Source organism: Crassostrea angulata, chromosome 5, assembly GCF_025612915.1.
Source record: "Crassostrea angulata isolate pt1a10 chromosome 5, ASM2561291v2, whole genome shotgun sequence".
NCBI lineage: Eukaryota > Metazoa > Mollusca > Bivalvia > Ostreida > Ostreidae > Magallana > Magallana angulata.
Window position 1 is genome coordinate 21,525,568 of NC_069115.1, and position 16,778 is coordinate 21,542,345.

At 32.2% G+C, this 16,778-nt stretch overlaps 2 protein-coding genes across 2 annotated transcripts; one reads left to right on the plus strand and one right to left on the minus strand.

The window, feature by feature from the left end:
- Positions 1-5,181: 5,181 nt before the first annotated feature.
- Positions 5,182-8,311, plus strand: LOC128185221 (uncharacterized). The gene is made up of 4 exons (XM_052854872.1): positions 5,182-5,287; positions 5,802-5,938; positions 7,701-7,853; positions 8,306-8,311. The coding sequence occupies exons 1-4, from the start codon at positions 5,260-5,262 to the stop codon at positions 8,309-8,311; spliced, it is 324 nt and encodes a 107-aa protein (XP_052710832.1). The 5' UTR covers positions 5,182-5,259.
- Positions 8,312-12,379: 4,068 nt separating this feature from the next.
- On the minus strand, positions 12,380-16,084 carry LOC128184148 (toll-like receptor 13). Its single transcript, XM_052853500.1, has one exon. It carries the CDS (start codon positions 15,949-15,951, stop codon positions 13,267-13,269), a length of 2,685 nt encoding a protein of 894 aa, XP_052709460.1. The 5' UTR covers positions 15,952-16,084; the 3' UTR covers positions 12,380-13,266.
- Between the last annotated feature and the right edge of the window lie 694 nt (positions 16,085-16,778).

The following is a 16,778-nucleotide window of genomic DNA, read 5'->3' on the forward strand; positions in this document are numbered from 1 at the left end:
CCCCAATTTGGGGCAATCAAAATTCACAGCGGAAACAGATTTCTAATATCAAATGACGAAGTTACAACACTCTAAAGTACAAAGGCTATTGTTATACTTTCATGTTGAATACTGACATCTGATTGGTTAAAACGCAGTTCATAATCCGTTCTATTTCCTTCAGCGTTAGCAACGCACTTAGCAACGGGTAACATTAAAAAAAGTTACATGCGCGAAAATTATGCGAGTACGGTTCGCTGTAGAATTCACGTTATTCCTATATAAAAGCAGTAAAATTTTCTTAAAAATTAAGACATTCAGTATAACAAAATAAATAGTGCGTGTTTGTCACGTGTTTGCTTCGCGTTGGTTAACAATGGTTTTCTCGGGGTGTCAATTTCAACTGTTACCCTCCCAAACAGGCACTATTAATATACTGTGAGAAATATATGCTTCGCGTCGGTTTACAATGGTTTTTTACTCGGGGTGTCAATTTCAACTGTTACCCTCCCAAACAGGCACTATTTATAAAATGTTAAATATGTCACTTATGAATATAATATCTTAAAGTGAAAGACAATTCAAAGAAGAAATATGATAGAGCCAAAACGTTATGCATTTAGTCATTTAATGGTTAGAGTTTGTATGATAATGACTGCAAATCCCTTGCATTTGAAATGTATCTACATTTTTTAAAAACATTTTTAATAATATACTCTTGAAGGTAATAAGTTTTTGATCTACTTTAATAAGACACTAATAGGTTTTAATATCAGTCTATACATGGTGTTATAGACCCTATAAGAGTATATATGTACCAACCGGGGACTTGAAAAACCACATATAAACTGCAAAGCTATGCAGTCCAGTGTAGAATTTTGTCTTGGTGTCACCGTCCTTTATCTTGTCAACATATCGATGCAGGCATTGCATTTTCTGATCTTGAATTTTAAAGCCATGTTTTCTAGCATGAGTGATTTTAGATTACACTGTACACCTACTATGAAATGCATCATGTTTACAGGCATGTTTTAAAAATGCACTTTATCTTTAGTTTTATTTTGCATTGATCCATTCAATTCTGCCTTATGACATAAAAGCTTAAAAAAACCCGCATCTCCTGTATGTCTAACCTCAGTGTCAACATCACCTGGTTCGATCTCCAATCCCTCTGTATCACTGGGTTTCACATCTCTGCTCATGGTGTAGGATGACGGAATAGTTATAGGAAATCTAAACTGTCTCTTCTCTTGCTCCTTCTACTTAATTATATTCTGCCTCTCCAAAGTCCTACATGCATTCATAAAATGAATTTTACAACTTCATTTAAAACAGCTATATTATTATTACTAATGATATCATATTATTTTAATATATTTTCATTATTTGGTTTTGTCTATATTGCCTAACCTCAATTTAAAACATTAGATAAAATATTGGTAGGACTCTAGTAACATGTACCGTTTGAAATTTTCTACTGGTTGCTCTGTTCTCCCTTTCTGCAATCGCTGGTTTCTTCTTTTATGAAAATATGGTGGGAATATAATTCTCAATCTGCTGGGTCATCACTATGCCACAAAATTAAAGTGCTCTAAACACGCAGAGGAGTGATAAGATAAAATCTCATTCATTTATTTGAAAAAAAAAAATGCATCCCCTTCTTTTCCCTTAGCATCGTCCCGATTAGTGCACATGGTACACACTACAGGTTCGCACCATAGTAATCAATTTAGAGCCGATTAAAGCGAAAGAAAGCGTCTTCACTAAAAAGTTTGTACGCATGCGCGGAGAGCAGCTCCGCGGTTATTGTGAAGGCCCCTATGCTTAACTTGAAAAGTCCTGTATCAAGTGTTACTTCGATGCAACATGCCGTTTTACGTGCAAACAGTGTAAAAATTGGGAATGTTTTTTTTTTTTGAGAACCCGAAGAAAAACTATTTAATCGAAGAGAATAGAGGATTCTAGCAGCATTTTGAATATAAACTAAGATGATGTGCATTGACTTGATATGAGTATCGGTAGTGTTGTTTTCTGTCATTTTATATGAGGGAATATGCGTAAGATATTGATAGCTATCACCTAATAATGCACTGAGTTGATTGTAATGTATAATACAATATCACAATAGATCATCGATTGATTTACATTTTGCTTAATTACTCAAGGTTTTTAAATACCACGGAGTTCAAATGATGTTTATTGAAAAGTATAAAAAATGTAAAATATATCAATTAAATAATTTCTGCTTTGATTTTAGATAGTACTTATTCTTATTAAAAACCCAGGCCGGTGAATAAATCAAGAAATTATTGTCAAATATAAATTTAAAATTTCCTGCCGCAATAAGAGCAGCCATTAAACTGTAATCTATGACGACTTATCAAATGACATCCATTCCGGTTTGTTTTATCAACATGACATTAGTAGTAACAAATCATGACATTCCCTCTAGCCTCTGGATAACAAGTTTTGTAAAATATAAAACAATGTTGATTTAAGATCGACTTTCCGCTACATGTATATTACAAACCATGCAGTGACACATGGAGCAGGTTCAATGAAATCTGAAAACGGAAAGTTAATGTCGGAGATATCGCCGCGTAGTAGTGGAGATTGTCAAGATGCCAAGTGTCGTTGAAAATGCCTGCTGTCATTTGTTTTCGACATGGTAATTCCGAATTTAGGGAATGTTTTTTTAAAACATCCAAAATACAAATAACATTCTAATTCAGTTAACGAAGAGCTTAACTTGGATAAATTTTTATTTATTTGTCATTTTTTTAACATTAAAAGTGCAAAAAGTTGGTTTTAAAACTTAAGGTATCGTAAACTTGTTCTCTTAATAAAAAGAGCGAAGCTCAATGGAAACGTTCTGTCTATTCTTTCATTTATTTACAACAAATATTGATACCATATTGCCGTCATCCGTGACTATAGTAGCAGGGTAACATATGTCATTTATTCATTAAGAATACATATGTTTAACATGGATAAATATTTTCATTTCCAGATTGTTATGTTTGTGAACATAAACATTATCAATTTTGTTTTGTTGATTACTTGAGTTCACTGAAAGTCATAAACAAGCGTATTATCACTTATTTTACGCGAGTACTTCATTTTGCGATTCAACCGTTTTCCATCAAATCGCTAGATCATAAAATCGCGAAGGCCGAATTTGTTATCATAGTTACATGTAGTTTACTTGCATCTAAAATTAAAAGCGATATACTTTAAAATTTGTGAGTTGTGTTTCTCGCGTTTTAACGCGGATACTTATATTGCTCGCGTTTAAATAGGAATATACAGCATACGGATGGTGTGACGTCAAAATAATGAATATTTTTGGTTTTCAGTACAAACGAGTTTAAGATCAGGTCAGCCTCTAGTAAATGAATTTTCTCTAAATTAATTCAAACATGTATTTCAGCTAAATAATGTACTTTATTTACAAAACAGCATGACCAAATGTGATAATAAAAACCACTCTTAGTTTAAATGAAAATGTGGTTTTTTTAAAACTAACTTCCGTGAAACAAAAACTTCCTCTTGCGAACACTCTTATTTTACTGCATTAAGGGAGTTACTTGGTTCTAATTATATACATCGATCTGGAAGTTTTGTTCGCAATATATATTTACATAAATTATGTATTTTACATGAGAATTATGAAGCAGGTCAAAATATTTATCTTTGTGAAAACGGCGTTTCCAAAATGTTTTGCGTAACATCTGATAGATAGTTTTTAGTAAGCAGGATATAATTTCCGTTGCGAGCCATGTTGAGGGTCAAAATGGCTTGATTCTTTCATTATTCAACCGATTTCAGCTTGCCATACTGGGTAATTTGTCGCAAACAGCACTGTTTTTATTACCGTTTGTTAGAGCCCCCTTCAATTGAAATAGGATTTGTCTGCCGCTTGTTAGAAATAGGTTGTTCAGAGATTAAAGTTTACGGCCTTAACCAACAATATGGCGGCAAAGGGAAATAACTCTTAAGGAAAATACCTCTCATAACAACTATGAATTTTGTGCAATTTTTCTTGAAGAACCACGTATTCTTTTGTCTGAATAAAGGCGTATTCATCTTCAATAAAAAGAGAAAAAAATGGTGGACATTCTTTAAAAAAACCTTTATATCGATATTAATAACGTAATTCGTCACGATGTTTGTTATGTTTTATCGTTTTGTTCCGAAATCAGTTGGCAAGCCTTGATAATGTTGATTCGCCGCCAAAAATCTGGACCTTTGCTGCTTGTGCGAAATTGCGGAAACTCCAATCATATGCTTCGGTAAAAAAAAATTAAATTTAAGGGAGAGACTATGGAATGCATACTCAAAGGATTTGGTGTTACTTTGTACCAGTGAAATGCTCTTGATGATAATTAATACCTGAAATATCAAGAGGAGGAAGGTTCAAGTGCCCACACATGTCCGTATTGACGTATTGATAAAAATCTCCAGTCATGGGAAAATAAAGAGCTGTTTTCAATCATGTGACAGGTGTTCAAACATATTATGTATTAATCTGTTTAAACATGACCTACTTTCGTAGTGGACATGTAATGAACAAATGATAATTATGTAACCGTTTATTTGTAGATACTTATAACATTTTTGATAATCTTCTGATCAAACATTCAACAAGAAATGAACGGTCATCTGGCATGCAACCAGAAAACATCTATGAAACCATTAATGTTAATAAATACCCACGAACCTTCAACGTCAGGGAAAATTCTTTTTGTTTTTTTTTTTTTTAATTGAAATTACGTTATTTTGTATGTGTGTTGGGGGGGGGGGGGTCTAAGGAATCTTTGTTTAAACTTCCATTGCCAATACGCATTTAAAATTGTGTAACCTAAAACATTTAGAGATTTTTGTAAGAATAATAAATTGAAAGCTGAATAATAATTATTATGAAAAAGCCGGAATTTAAATTATACCATTTATTTTAAAAACAAACCTATATTTTAAATTTTTCTCATTGAAGTAATTGCTTCAGACCCAACACTTCCAGTTATCTGGGTGTTTTTTCCGTGAACTTTTATCTGTGCCTTGTTCTATTTTATAGTTAGTTACAAAATAAATTAATATATAAATATTCATGTTTAAATCCGAAATATGTGAAATTATTTAGAACAAGGAAATAAATAATTCCATATATTTAAGCGAATACCTTACTTTTCACTTAGAACGGCTGGAAATACAGGCAAACTAATATTTAAACCACAATTATGAACACTGTACTCGGGATTGCCGTTTTATTCGTTTTGGTTCATGCAGAAGACGACCTTGGAACAAGACCGTAAGTGGTGTATTGATATTTAAGGTGAATCGGCGCATCAACACAAAGTATTATCATGTTTTTAGTATTTCATTAATATCTTAAGATCTCAAAATTAAAATACCATAACATGCATAGGCTTTAAATTATTTTATATTTTGTTTTTGTTTAATGCACAAAGTTAAATTGCACCTTTTAATGTGGTATCAACTAATACATTAAAATGAGTGATGATTAACATTTTACTTTGTTTTAAAATATTAAATATCCAATTATTTTTAAATCAATCTTACAAGGCTATAATGAAAAAATTGAATTGCATATTTTAAAACGTATTAAGAAGTGTTCAAAAATCTCTATTTTTTTAAAATTTGATCTAAAAACTGACTAAAACTTGTAAGGCAACACAATTTTTGAAATCATCAGAGGTAGTCTTAAGTCAGTTTACGTTGCACGAGCATGGTTTAAAGTTTAACACTTTTTCTATTTAAAATTGTGCCCAAAATATTTTATTGCACTATTTTTTTAATTTTAGGGAGTATTGTAATGATGGATATAAGGGAGTGTTTTGTGAAAACAGATGTCCCTATCCAACATTTGGAAGTCAATGCAGTGAAAGATGCCATTGCAGCATCGAGTTTTGTGATCATACAAATGGATGTCGTGCTCCAGGTAAAAAAAATGCGGAAACAGAAATGAACAAGGACACCATTTTCATAGGCACAAGACATCGTTTACAAAAATCCGTATCAGTTGTGGGGTGGGGGTGTTGGGTGTTACATTTTTTTACTGACTCATATCTATATGATCTTTATTTTATGTATTCAGTTGCTTACAATTATTTATAGTATCTTAAAATTGGGAAATAGTATTTTATTTTAAAAACCCACTTTCTACAGTTCTTGGGTATATACCAGTTCACAAAATAATCATCTCACATTTGAAATCTCGATTGTTATATTAAGAAAATCTATAAATAGACCAGTTACTCCTAAATTGCATGTGACGTAAGTTGGATGCGTTTCACGGTCATAACTTGTTATTTTCAACGAAATAGTGAGAAATATATAAATGTTTATTTTTGTTTTATTGGTCTATTTGGTGTTCCGTATTATGGATAGGTATTGTTTGAATATACTTTTAGACAAATTCCGTTATAAAAACCCAACCATATGCATTTGCTACATGTTTTTGCCTGTGAATACATTAAGGTAGTCCTATACTCGTCACTAAATGGGCTCAATCATTAAAAGCTTAGCTTTAAATGATAAATATACATTCTAGCAATACATATACAAAAGAAAATATGTATGTTTACATGCTAGTTTGTTTGTTATCACCTCTCAGACGGGTGTACCCCCTTGCGAAAATTATTGACAATTATGAAATTTGCCAGACGTCCGTTTTTCCTGAAAATAATTACCAATTTTGGGAAAATTAGAACTGAACATACAAAATAGAGTATAAATATTTATTTAAGCCATATCTCATGAATAATTTTGCGCAAATTTTTGTAAGTAAGTACGCTTTATGGACCTGATGTATCAAAATAGAATACAAAAAATGCAATGCTAGTATTGCGTTTGGTAATTTTTTTGCTATTTTATGGACTCAAACTTAAATTCATGGTGTTTATTCTATAGATTGACATCTTAGAAAAAAGATTTGGTAGAATAAATTATATGTTGACGGATTACTTTTCTCGCTATAAGCTCTAAACCAAGTAGACCCTGACGAAAAAATCCGTAAAAAGCTCATTTTGCTACAGTTTTCTGCCTAGATCTGTCAACAATGTTAGATATCATTTAAACATTAATTAATTGACGATTGATTAAATTCGAAATAGCTCCTGTCTCTAAATTTAAACCGGTTTTAGTAAAAGAAAAAGAAAAATGGGGGGGGGGGTCAAAACTTAAAGATATAAGCATACCTAAGATCCTGGTTAATCAGAAACTTCGTTTTTCATTTTACTTTAACAGAATCGAGTTTATCAACATTAATCATTTCTATCTCTCATAGAATACATATATTACCGTTCTAATTGCTTATTATTGCCATTGTTTACAACAGCGATGTAGAGCAAACTCAATACCGGGTATCTAAAACGCTTTGTAAAAGTCGAACCAATATTGTAAAATCCGTATTATGACGTAGTGCGATACTCGGACTACTTTAAATAAATTCTTTATCTTTCCATTTTTTAAAAGTAGTCAGCCAAAAAAAGGCCTCGATTTATAAATATATCAATTTTGATTTTTGAAGTTTGTATGAAATTAGTTAGCTATTTTAAATATTTAAATTGTTTGAATTATAGAAACCGTTTCAGATGTACAATATACATTTATGTGATAAGATATTCTAGCAGTAAAATGGTGTTTTGATGCTTATGAAATAATGTAAATACAAATATATGTGCATTTATTTTGACTTGTAGCTGATAAGTGTTCCGTTGGTTTTATGGGAAAATACTGTAAAGAAATGTGTCATTTTCCAAGTTACGGATATGGTTGTCAACAAAATTGCCTTTGTCCTAAGTCAAACTGTCATTTTCAAAAAGGATGTCAACGCAAAAAAAATTCTTCAAAAAGTAAGAAGCGATTTGAATTTAACTCGCATGAAATAAAACATTTATTGCCCAATCTATGATGGTGTCAAATACATGAAATATGGAAAGTTAAATAATGCAATTTTCATTTTAGTGGACTGCAGTACTTGATTAAATTAAACATGTACATTAATAAATGCATAATTTTATTATGCTATTGGTGTTATATCGACGATGTTCAACGTTAATAGTGCGTTATCATTGGAGAATTTTCAATATCATCTCCTAAATTCAGTAAATTAATATTTGTTAAATTTATCTATTTACAAATGATTGAAAGCGTTACACCTTATTGTTCTAGTCCTCATCATATACTGGTAATATTATTCCCAATGAAACGTACATAGCCCCTTTGTGAAGTCCATTGCAAATTTGCTTATTTATTAATACCAGCAATTAAAAGTAGTATAGTTGCATCTGTTTTGTTTTGCTAGATTTAAATAGGAAAGATCTGTTTTTTGAGGACCAACTCCATGAGGAAGAAAGTACGATAAAACCTTACAGCCGCCCTTCCACCACGTATACATCAGGGGAAAGCATGAAAAAACGAAAATTTGATTGTAGGTATCGTTTCAAAAACAATGTAAAATGTGTTTGACCAAAATTTCCTTTTCCTAAATGGTAGTTTAAAAAAAATTAATGAGAAGTTTGAGTCTGTTAATTAATATATACAACATTGCTTTTATTGTCTGCATGATATCTACATTTTTTTATGAACGTAACACATGCATCAACGTTTACAACTTACATGTATCTTGGCAACTTGATACGTGTATCGGCTGTAAAATCGTAAATACTGAAAGGCGAATAAAACACATATTACATGTGTGTGCTTAGATATACATGTAGTACATGTACACATCGTCTTACTTAGGGAATAATATAATTCTTATGCCTAATTTTGACATTTTTACAAAAAGAAAGCTTCATTTAAACAGTTGTATAAATTGCAACTTATGACGCTATACATATAACATATTTAAAAAACTACACTTTAAAAAAAAAGAACTCCTCCAATTATATTGATTATAATATAATAAAATACCCATAAGCAATTTAATAAAATGTTTCTGTTTAAAGAGAAATATTATATTTTATTTTTTTAATTTTCAGGTGTATTCATTGAATAATGTCAAATGTTGTTATATATAAAAAAAAAAAGTCAGCTCGAATCAATTATTATTTTATGTGCTGGACGCGTTTTGTAGTTGAATTTAAAAAAAAAATTCAAAGCCAAGGTGATACATGTATATAAAAGAAAAAAACACTGTAGTGAGCCGCGATTTCATTTCCCACTTATTGCTTTACTCAAATAAAATTAAAATATCCGCGAAATTTTCGAAAGAATATTTGACATTTTTAAATTCGGGAAAAATCTTATGTAAGTGTCACCGACTTAACGATACCATATCCGCGTGCGTATTTGCGTTTGTACGGAGGCTTCCGGTGCGAATAATGTTAGATTTGGCAGTTAGAACTAATAAAATCAAAGTATGGAAGTACTGATGGGAGTTGATTTTATTGATAATTAATCGGTTTTAAATCAACAATCTGTAATTTTGATCGGCAAGTGGTTTCCTGGTTGTATTAGAATTACGCCCATTTTTTTTCTTAAACAGGTATGAATTTATGGGGTTTTCCGACAAAAAAAACCCTTAGAAATCATGTTGTGTAATATTTATTATATATGAATTACATGTAATTTCATTAAACCATTTTTCAGTAATCGAAATATTTCTGAATATATATAAGGATCTGAGCAAAATTGAATTTTGTCTCATTCAAACAAACGCTCGGCTGTCTCCATAAATCTCAGAAAAGCAGAAGGACTCTCTGCTTGTCGGAGATTTACGGAGACAGTCGAAATCTGGCGTAGGAATTATTCTTACGCTAGAGTTCAATATAGTACTAGTCTCGTATTCCGAATGCATACGTATGGTGGCATAGATCTGCCACCACTTGTCAGATAGTTATGTCGACTTGTCAGATGATTATGTCGACTTGTCAGATATTTATGTCAACTTGTCAGATCTTTATGTTGACTTGTCAGAAAATAACCATATTGACTAGAAACTCAATATATTTTGTTGTTAAAGCGTGTTAGTGCCACTAACTGCCATTAAGTTGTCATCATAATATCTGACAAGTCGACATAATGATCTGACAAGTTAACATAATTATCTGACTTAAGAAAATTATCATTCATATTATAAGTCGACTGGTCAAATAATGATGTTGAATTGTTAGATGTTATGTCGTCTAGTCAAATAATTATGTCGACTTGTCAAATAATTATGTCGACTTAAAAGATGCTAATGTCGACTTGTCAGATCCTTATGTCGACTTGTCAGAAAATATTATTTCAACTTGATGGCACAAATTGGGCGTGGAAAGGTTATAGTGTTAAATTTTTTAACACGTGGATAAGTGACAAGTCGACATAATTATCTGACAAGTCGACATAATTATCTGACAAGTCGACATCAAGATCTAACAAGTCGACATAATTATCTGACAAGTGGTGGCAGATCTATGCCACCATACATACGACTACAAAATCTGCCTATTTTCAATAAAAAGAAAATCAAATCAAAAGTGACTTGAAGTGAAAAGTGTTTTTCGTCAACGGATGTAATGGGTTTTCGTGTAAGATGAAGCTAAATTATCAGAACAATGCTCAATGTTCAGTTAAACTTTTCTCGTTATTGCTTCCGTTCACCATCGTAACCTGTTATATTTCAATTACGATTTAGAGATTTCAAATGAATCAATTTAGCAAGTTCATTTCAATAATGATACAGCAGGTAAATTAAAAGGCATATTGTATGTACGTTTGTGAGTAACATTTACTTCATTACTTGTCATTTCCCACATTTAAATGTTTTCATATAACTTGTAATTTAAAACTAGTTGATTTTTTTTAATTCGAAAAACTGTCATTGTTACGTTTTAATACGTGAAACACGTTTCTTCTTTGTCCCGGGTTTCATTTCTTTCACGTTATTAGTCCAAAGAAAAAAGGGTCGTTATAATAAAATTTTTGTGCTAAATTATTTTTGTTCTGGAATACAACCATAATTGATACTGGGATCAATGTGAAGATTGAAACAAAAACTATGAAGGTTTACAAGTAAGAACTCTAACTTAATATTCTTTACGGAATTCCTAGCCCTAGCAAACAATTCGTAAAATTACTTTTTATGTACATTTTCTCTGTAAGAACTTTTAATACGAAATTCCCGTTTTGTATTATTTTTAATGTTCTCTTTGTTTGCTTTTTGTCATGTAACCAAATCGATCACGCTACCGGATGCTTGGTCAAAGCGCTGCCTATGTGGAACCAAGGATTGAGAGTACTATATACTGAACCAATTATAATATTTTTTGTACAAAAATTGTACAATTTTAAACATTCATACTGATTGTACTTATTATTAAAGAAAGCACAATTTGGATTCGATCTGGAGCTTGACTATGCAACGACATATTTAATACAATGAATAACTGGATGATCAGTTATGATGAATATATTGATGCAAATTTTCCCAATGAAATGAGATGGAGATGACTTACCGCTATCCGGTACTTTTAGTACTATGATTTTAGAAGATGGTAGTTGATGATTGGGTTAAAAGAAATGAAGTACTTTTTGTAGTAAATTAAAATTTTAAAATGTTACACTTAAAATTATGATGAATATCATGCCCATTTATATATAATTATCATAATGTGATCATGGTAAAGATTAATTAGTTTAGAGATAGTTTAATCATAAATGTTCATTCATGAAAACATAACCTGTAAGTGTGCATAAAATATCGATGAAAACAGTTTGTATATTGTAATCTGTTGTGAAATGTTAAAATATATGTACAGAGATAAATGTTAACAAATTTATTATGAAGTAATAATGAAACATTTTATAAATAAATGCTTTCAAGGACCTGGACACGATTTGATTTAGAATTTTAATATTTATTAAACAATCACTGGCGACAATTTAAGATTTGCTATTGACATTGACGATTATACATGTAATTAATACACAGGTTCCAAGTTTCCCAATTGAGAACTTCATTGACAGCCTTAACTGGACTCTAAAGTATATGCCAGAGCTTGCATGTATTTGGATAACATGTTGTATAATTTAGGGGAAATTGAATTATCATATACCTTATTATCGGCTAATAGAACGATAGCAAGTTTATTGTCTCCCCGTGACAGTAACCATTTTTCAAGGCGAAGCCTAGGGAAAAAGTTGCTGTCGCGGGGGGGGGGGGGGGGGGGGGGTTAACTTGCTATTTTCCAATTAGTCAGACAATAAATACTCAAATTGAAAATAACAACATATTAAGTATCTAGACTTACATTAAAAAAATAAAAAAATGTTTATATGGTGTAATTATTTTTTATTTATCATACATGCATAAGATATATATACCACATATTTTTCATATGAGAAAGTGAACGTTAAATGATGTATACTATACATGTACACGTATTAGGTTAAGTGGCTGTTAATAACTATTAACTAATTTAAATAATATAGTTTTTGTCCGAATTTGGGCTCCAATTTGTAATCAGACCTATATTCCTTTTAATGTGGCCTCGCCATGAAACGGATTAGTGAATTTTTATGGTTTTTCTTTTCTGACCATTTGAACAATGCTTTTATTAAGAAGGATGGATGGTCAAAAAATAAACCATAAGAACGGCCTAAAATTTTTAAAATATGATTTGTTTAGCTGTTTACTATTGGTAAATGTAGAAAAAATCCATATATTTTACTTCTTGAATTTGGGTATTTTTATATATTTGTATACATACACAGAATGAACCTCTGCCATTCAGTCAACTGAATGATAACTGAATGGTCTGGAAAGGTGACTGAATGGCATAGCTATGCCATTCAGCCACATTTCAGTTACCTTTCAGTCACATTCCGGTTAACTGAATGGCAGAGATTCATCCTGTGATATCTCTTTTCCTACAGGAGATCAATACAGTTCTAAAATGGCCATAATCCTAGTGATACCCTTAAATTAATTGAAACTTCCATCTAAGAAACGGGATATTTCTTCAGATATTTCTTCAACTGCTGTTATTTTTGGCATAGATTATCAAAACTAAAAATTTTAATAATATGCACATCTCTGATTTATATACAAAAGATCTCTTAAGCAAATATTTCCCATTGATCATCCTGAAACCTGTAGTAGGAGTAACCAATACAAAAGGAATACTCTTTTGGCAGCCGCCCGCTTGCCCGACCGCCATTTTCAATTTCCGAAATTTTCTTTCGGAAAGCCCGGCTAATAATGAGGAAAAACCATTAATGTTTAAAATATACATGTATATCAGTGAAAGTAGGGATAACTCGAGATATTGTCGTTTATCAATGTATAACTGACACCGGAGGTTCGCCAAGTGGTGATTTTACAGCAAGAATAACAACTTTCCAAAACATTTTTTCACGAGAACCGCCTTCATGCCAAGTTACAATGGGCTGGTTTTTCATCGTACGATGCAAAGAAGAAATCATGTTTTTACTACTAATGTTTTTATACAAAACAAATACTACTGCCGAATTTCCCCATTGTCTCAGTCTTTCTTCCACCAAATTTTCTTGCCAAAGACACCATTCGTTTTTCGCAAAATTGTTAGACAATATCACAAGGATCTTTTTGCTTTCCTTAAATGCGGATTCAATTTCACCACATCGGTCCGCTCCCACATCAAACTCTCTATCTGGTATACATAACAGTAAACCCTCTGATTCCAAATTAGGCACAAGTGTTCGAATGACCCATTTTTCATCCTCTTCACAGTATACAACATACGCATCATACCTGAAATCTTGTTCATTTATTAGTTTGACATATCCCTTTTTTTTCAAACGAAAATAGTATATATAATTTTTAATTGTCGGCAACTGCACAGAGATGAAGATTGTCATAAAAACAATCAGCAATGATATAGAAGAGGCTGCAGCAATTACTACTATCCATGGATTTTTTGGAGTGCAGTCCTCCTCTGTCAGATTAAGGGATATCATTAGCTGTCGAAGCATACTAGCAGGTGTCTGGCATGTATACATCCCCGGAAACAACAAAAGAGTAACGTTGGTTTTAAGACACCAATTTTTAAACCATATCATATCACATCCACAATCGAATGGGTTATAAGCGAGATTTAGAGTTTTTAAGTTATTCAAAATATTTGTTGGCACAGATGTTCTATTAAATATCGCAATTTTATTAAGACCAATATCCAAATGAGTTAATTCTGAAAGGTTTTGAAAAACATTTTCTTTCCATCCTATTAGTTTGTTTTGACTCAGTGAGATTCGCTTTAAAGTCCTTGTCGATCTGAATGCATCCTCGTAAATTGTATCCATTCTGTTATCCGCCAGAGATAGTTCAACTAATTTAGTCAAAGGTTTAAGAATTTCTTGACTATAGGGTCCTGTTGGAAAATGATTTTTACGAAGATCCAAAGTTCTTAAATTGGGACAAGACTTGAATATATATTTTGGTGAATATTTTGAGATATTCCCAAAGTCGAAATCGTTGTAATAAAACTTCAAGGTAACTAGGCTAGAACTGTTAAACGCATATTTAGCAATTGATTTCAAGCTTGGTACATGTCCAATTTTTAGCTCTTTTAAGGATCGTAATGAGCTAAAAATGTTATCCTCAAGACTTTTAATATCAGTGTAGCTTAAATCTAATGTTTCTAAAGAAGGGAGACAAAGAAAACTGTTTAAGGAAATGTATGTAATTTTTGTGTGTGCTAAAGTAAGATACTTTAAATACGGATTTACGCCTTTGTTTGCCTCATTACAAAATGAAGGTACATGTCTAAAATAGTTATTTCGCAAATCAAGATTTTCCAGGTCTGGGAGACAATAAAATTTATGATCGCGAAGAGAAGTGATACTTGTGTTTTGAAGAAACAATGATTTTAATTTCGGAGTAAAGCTGGTTTTGTTTTGTCCACAGAAGGTCGGAAGGTTTGTGAAAGGGTTGTTTTTTAAATCTAAAATTTTAAGAGCTGGCAAACAATCAAAAGAATTGTCCTGAAGGGTTGTAATTGACGTAAATTGAAAATGAAACTCTTTAAGATAGGGCATAGTGCTATAGCCGTTTGAATTGCAGAAGTAAGGAACATTTGTTATTTTATTTCTGTCAAGTTCAAGATACCTGAGATTGGTCAAACATTGGAAATGTTTATGTGAAATATTTCCACGAATACCTGTATTTCCGATATGCAATTCATTCAAGTGATTTGAAATATGTTGAGAGTTGTGACAAAAAGCTGGAAATAATCCTATATCTGTGCCTGTAAGGTCAACAACTATCAAGTTTGGAAAACAAGTGAAGAAATTTTTTGGAAGATTTTTTATCTTGGTTGAACGCAGGAGAAGATTTTGTAGTTTTGAAAACAAAGGGATATAATTTTCTAGACACAACTTTGTCAAATTTCTAAATCCAGACGATGATAAATCTAACGTTGTCAAAAGAAGTCCTTTAATAACATCGCCTTGAAAATGTTTCATCGGATTGCTTGCTAGTACCAACTTAGAGAGATTTGTGGGTTTTAAATATTTGAACAGATCTGGTAGAGAGAAGTGTAAATTGTTAGAAGTCACATCCAGAGTCTGTAAGGTCGGCGATATGTTTTTAAATGCGTCTCGTAAAACATAAGTAGGAAGTTCAATGTTATTTGATATCTCTAATGATGTGAGACGTCGAAAAGATTGAAATAGACCCTTTTCCATAAATGTTATATTCATATTCTGAAACTGTAAAACTTTCAGATGTAGGCGAGTTAAGTTCAATAACTCGTCTCGTAAAATGTTTGGACGTTTAAAATTTAGGAACGTCACATTAGTAATATAGCTTGGTAGACTAGGAAAATAGGGTAACTGTGTGTGGCCTCTCTCTGGCTTACATCTGGCAAATCGACCTTTGTCATCACAAACGCAGGTATTATGGCCACATGAAGTATACACCATAGTGGCAGTTTTTAGTACCGCAAATCCAACAAGGACCATACTTAGAAAAGTGTTTGTCTTCATTGTTGTTGACAACCCTCTACAAACTAGAATTAATAAAAATGGGATTAATATTTTATCATTGTAAAAAATCTGTGAAAAAAGGCTTGGTATATATCCCAGAAAAATTCACTATATTTGACTCCACCTGCGCCAATGGAACCCATTCTCCTAGCAATAATAAGCAGCCACCGCGTTACCCACCCGGCCATCTAGGCAGGCACGTAGCATCAGGGGGGCCTGCCCCCCCCCCCCCCCCACCTTTTTCTCGCAGCAACAAATTTTTTAAAATTTACATATAACAAATTGAATTATCATGGAGTTGCCCCCCCCCCCCCCCCCCACACACACACTTTTTTGGGAGTATGTAAAAAATTGATATGAAAATAAGGAAATGAGGAGTGAAATTGAAGTTATATACTACGCCCCCCCCCCCCCCCCCCCCCGGGATTAGGATTTTGAAGATTTTGGGAAACTTTAAATTCCCCCCCCCCCCCTTTTTTTTTTTTGCTTGTCAAGAACCCCACCCCCCCGGATTAGGATTTTGAAGATTTTGGGAAAATTTAAATTTCCACTTTTTTTTTTTTTGCTTGTCAAGATTTTTTGGATTAGTCTGGCCCCCCACTTTCAAAAACGATGCTACGTGCCTGCTAGGCAAGATAAAAAATCGTAGTTTTGATGACGAACGGAATCTAGCGCGCTGGTTGTTTACTACATGGTCGTTTGAAATATATAGTTAAACGACAATTTGAAAGGATATACGATACGCATTACGGAGATAAATACGTATGATAAGCACACACATTGCAATAACCCTCAAATTGGCATATAGAATTACTTAAGAAATAAAT

Bases quoted from the DNA above. Each gene is read 5' to 3' on its own strand.
- LOC128184148 (XM_052853500.1), bottom strand. From the start codon at position 15,951: ATGAAGACAAACACTTTTCTAAGTATGGTCCTTGTTGGATTTGCGGTA.
- LOC128185221 (XM_052854872.1), top strand. From the start codon at position 5,260: ATGCAGAAGACGACCTTGGAACAAGACC. The intron at 5,288-5,801 runs GTAAGTGGTGTA...TTTTAATTTTAG, and splicing joins GACGACCTTGGAACAAGACC to GGAGTATTGTAATGATGGAT. The intron at 5,939-7,700 runs GTAAAAAAAATG...TTTGACTTGTAG, and splicing joins AAATGGATGTCGTGCTCCAG to CTGATAAGTGTTCCGTTGGT.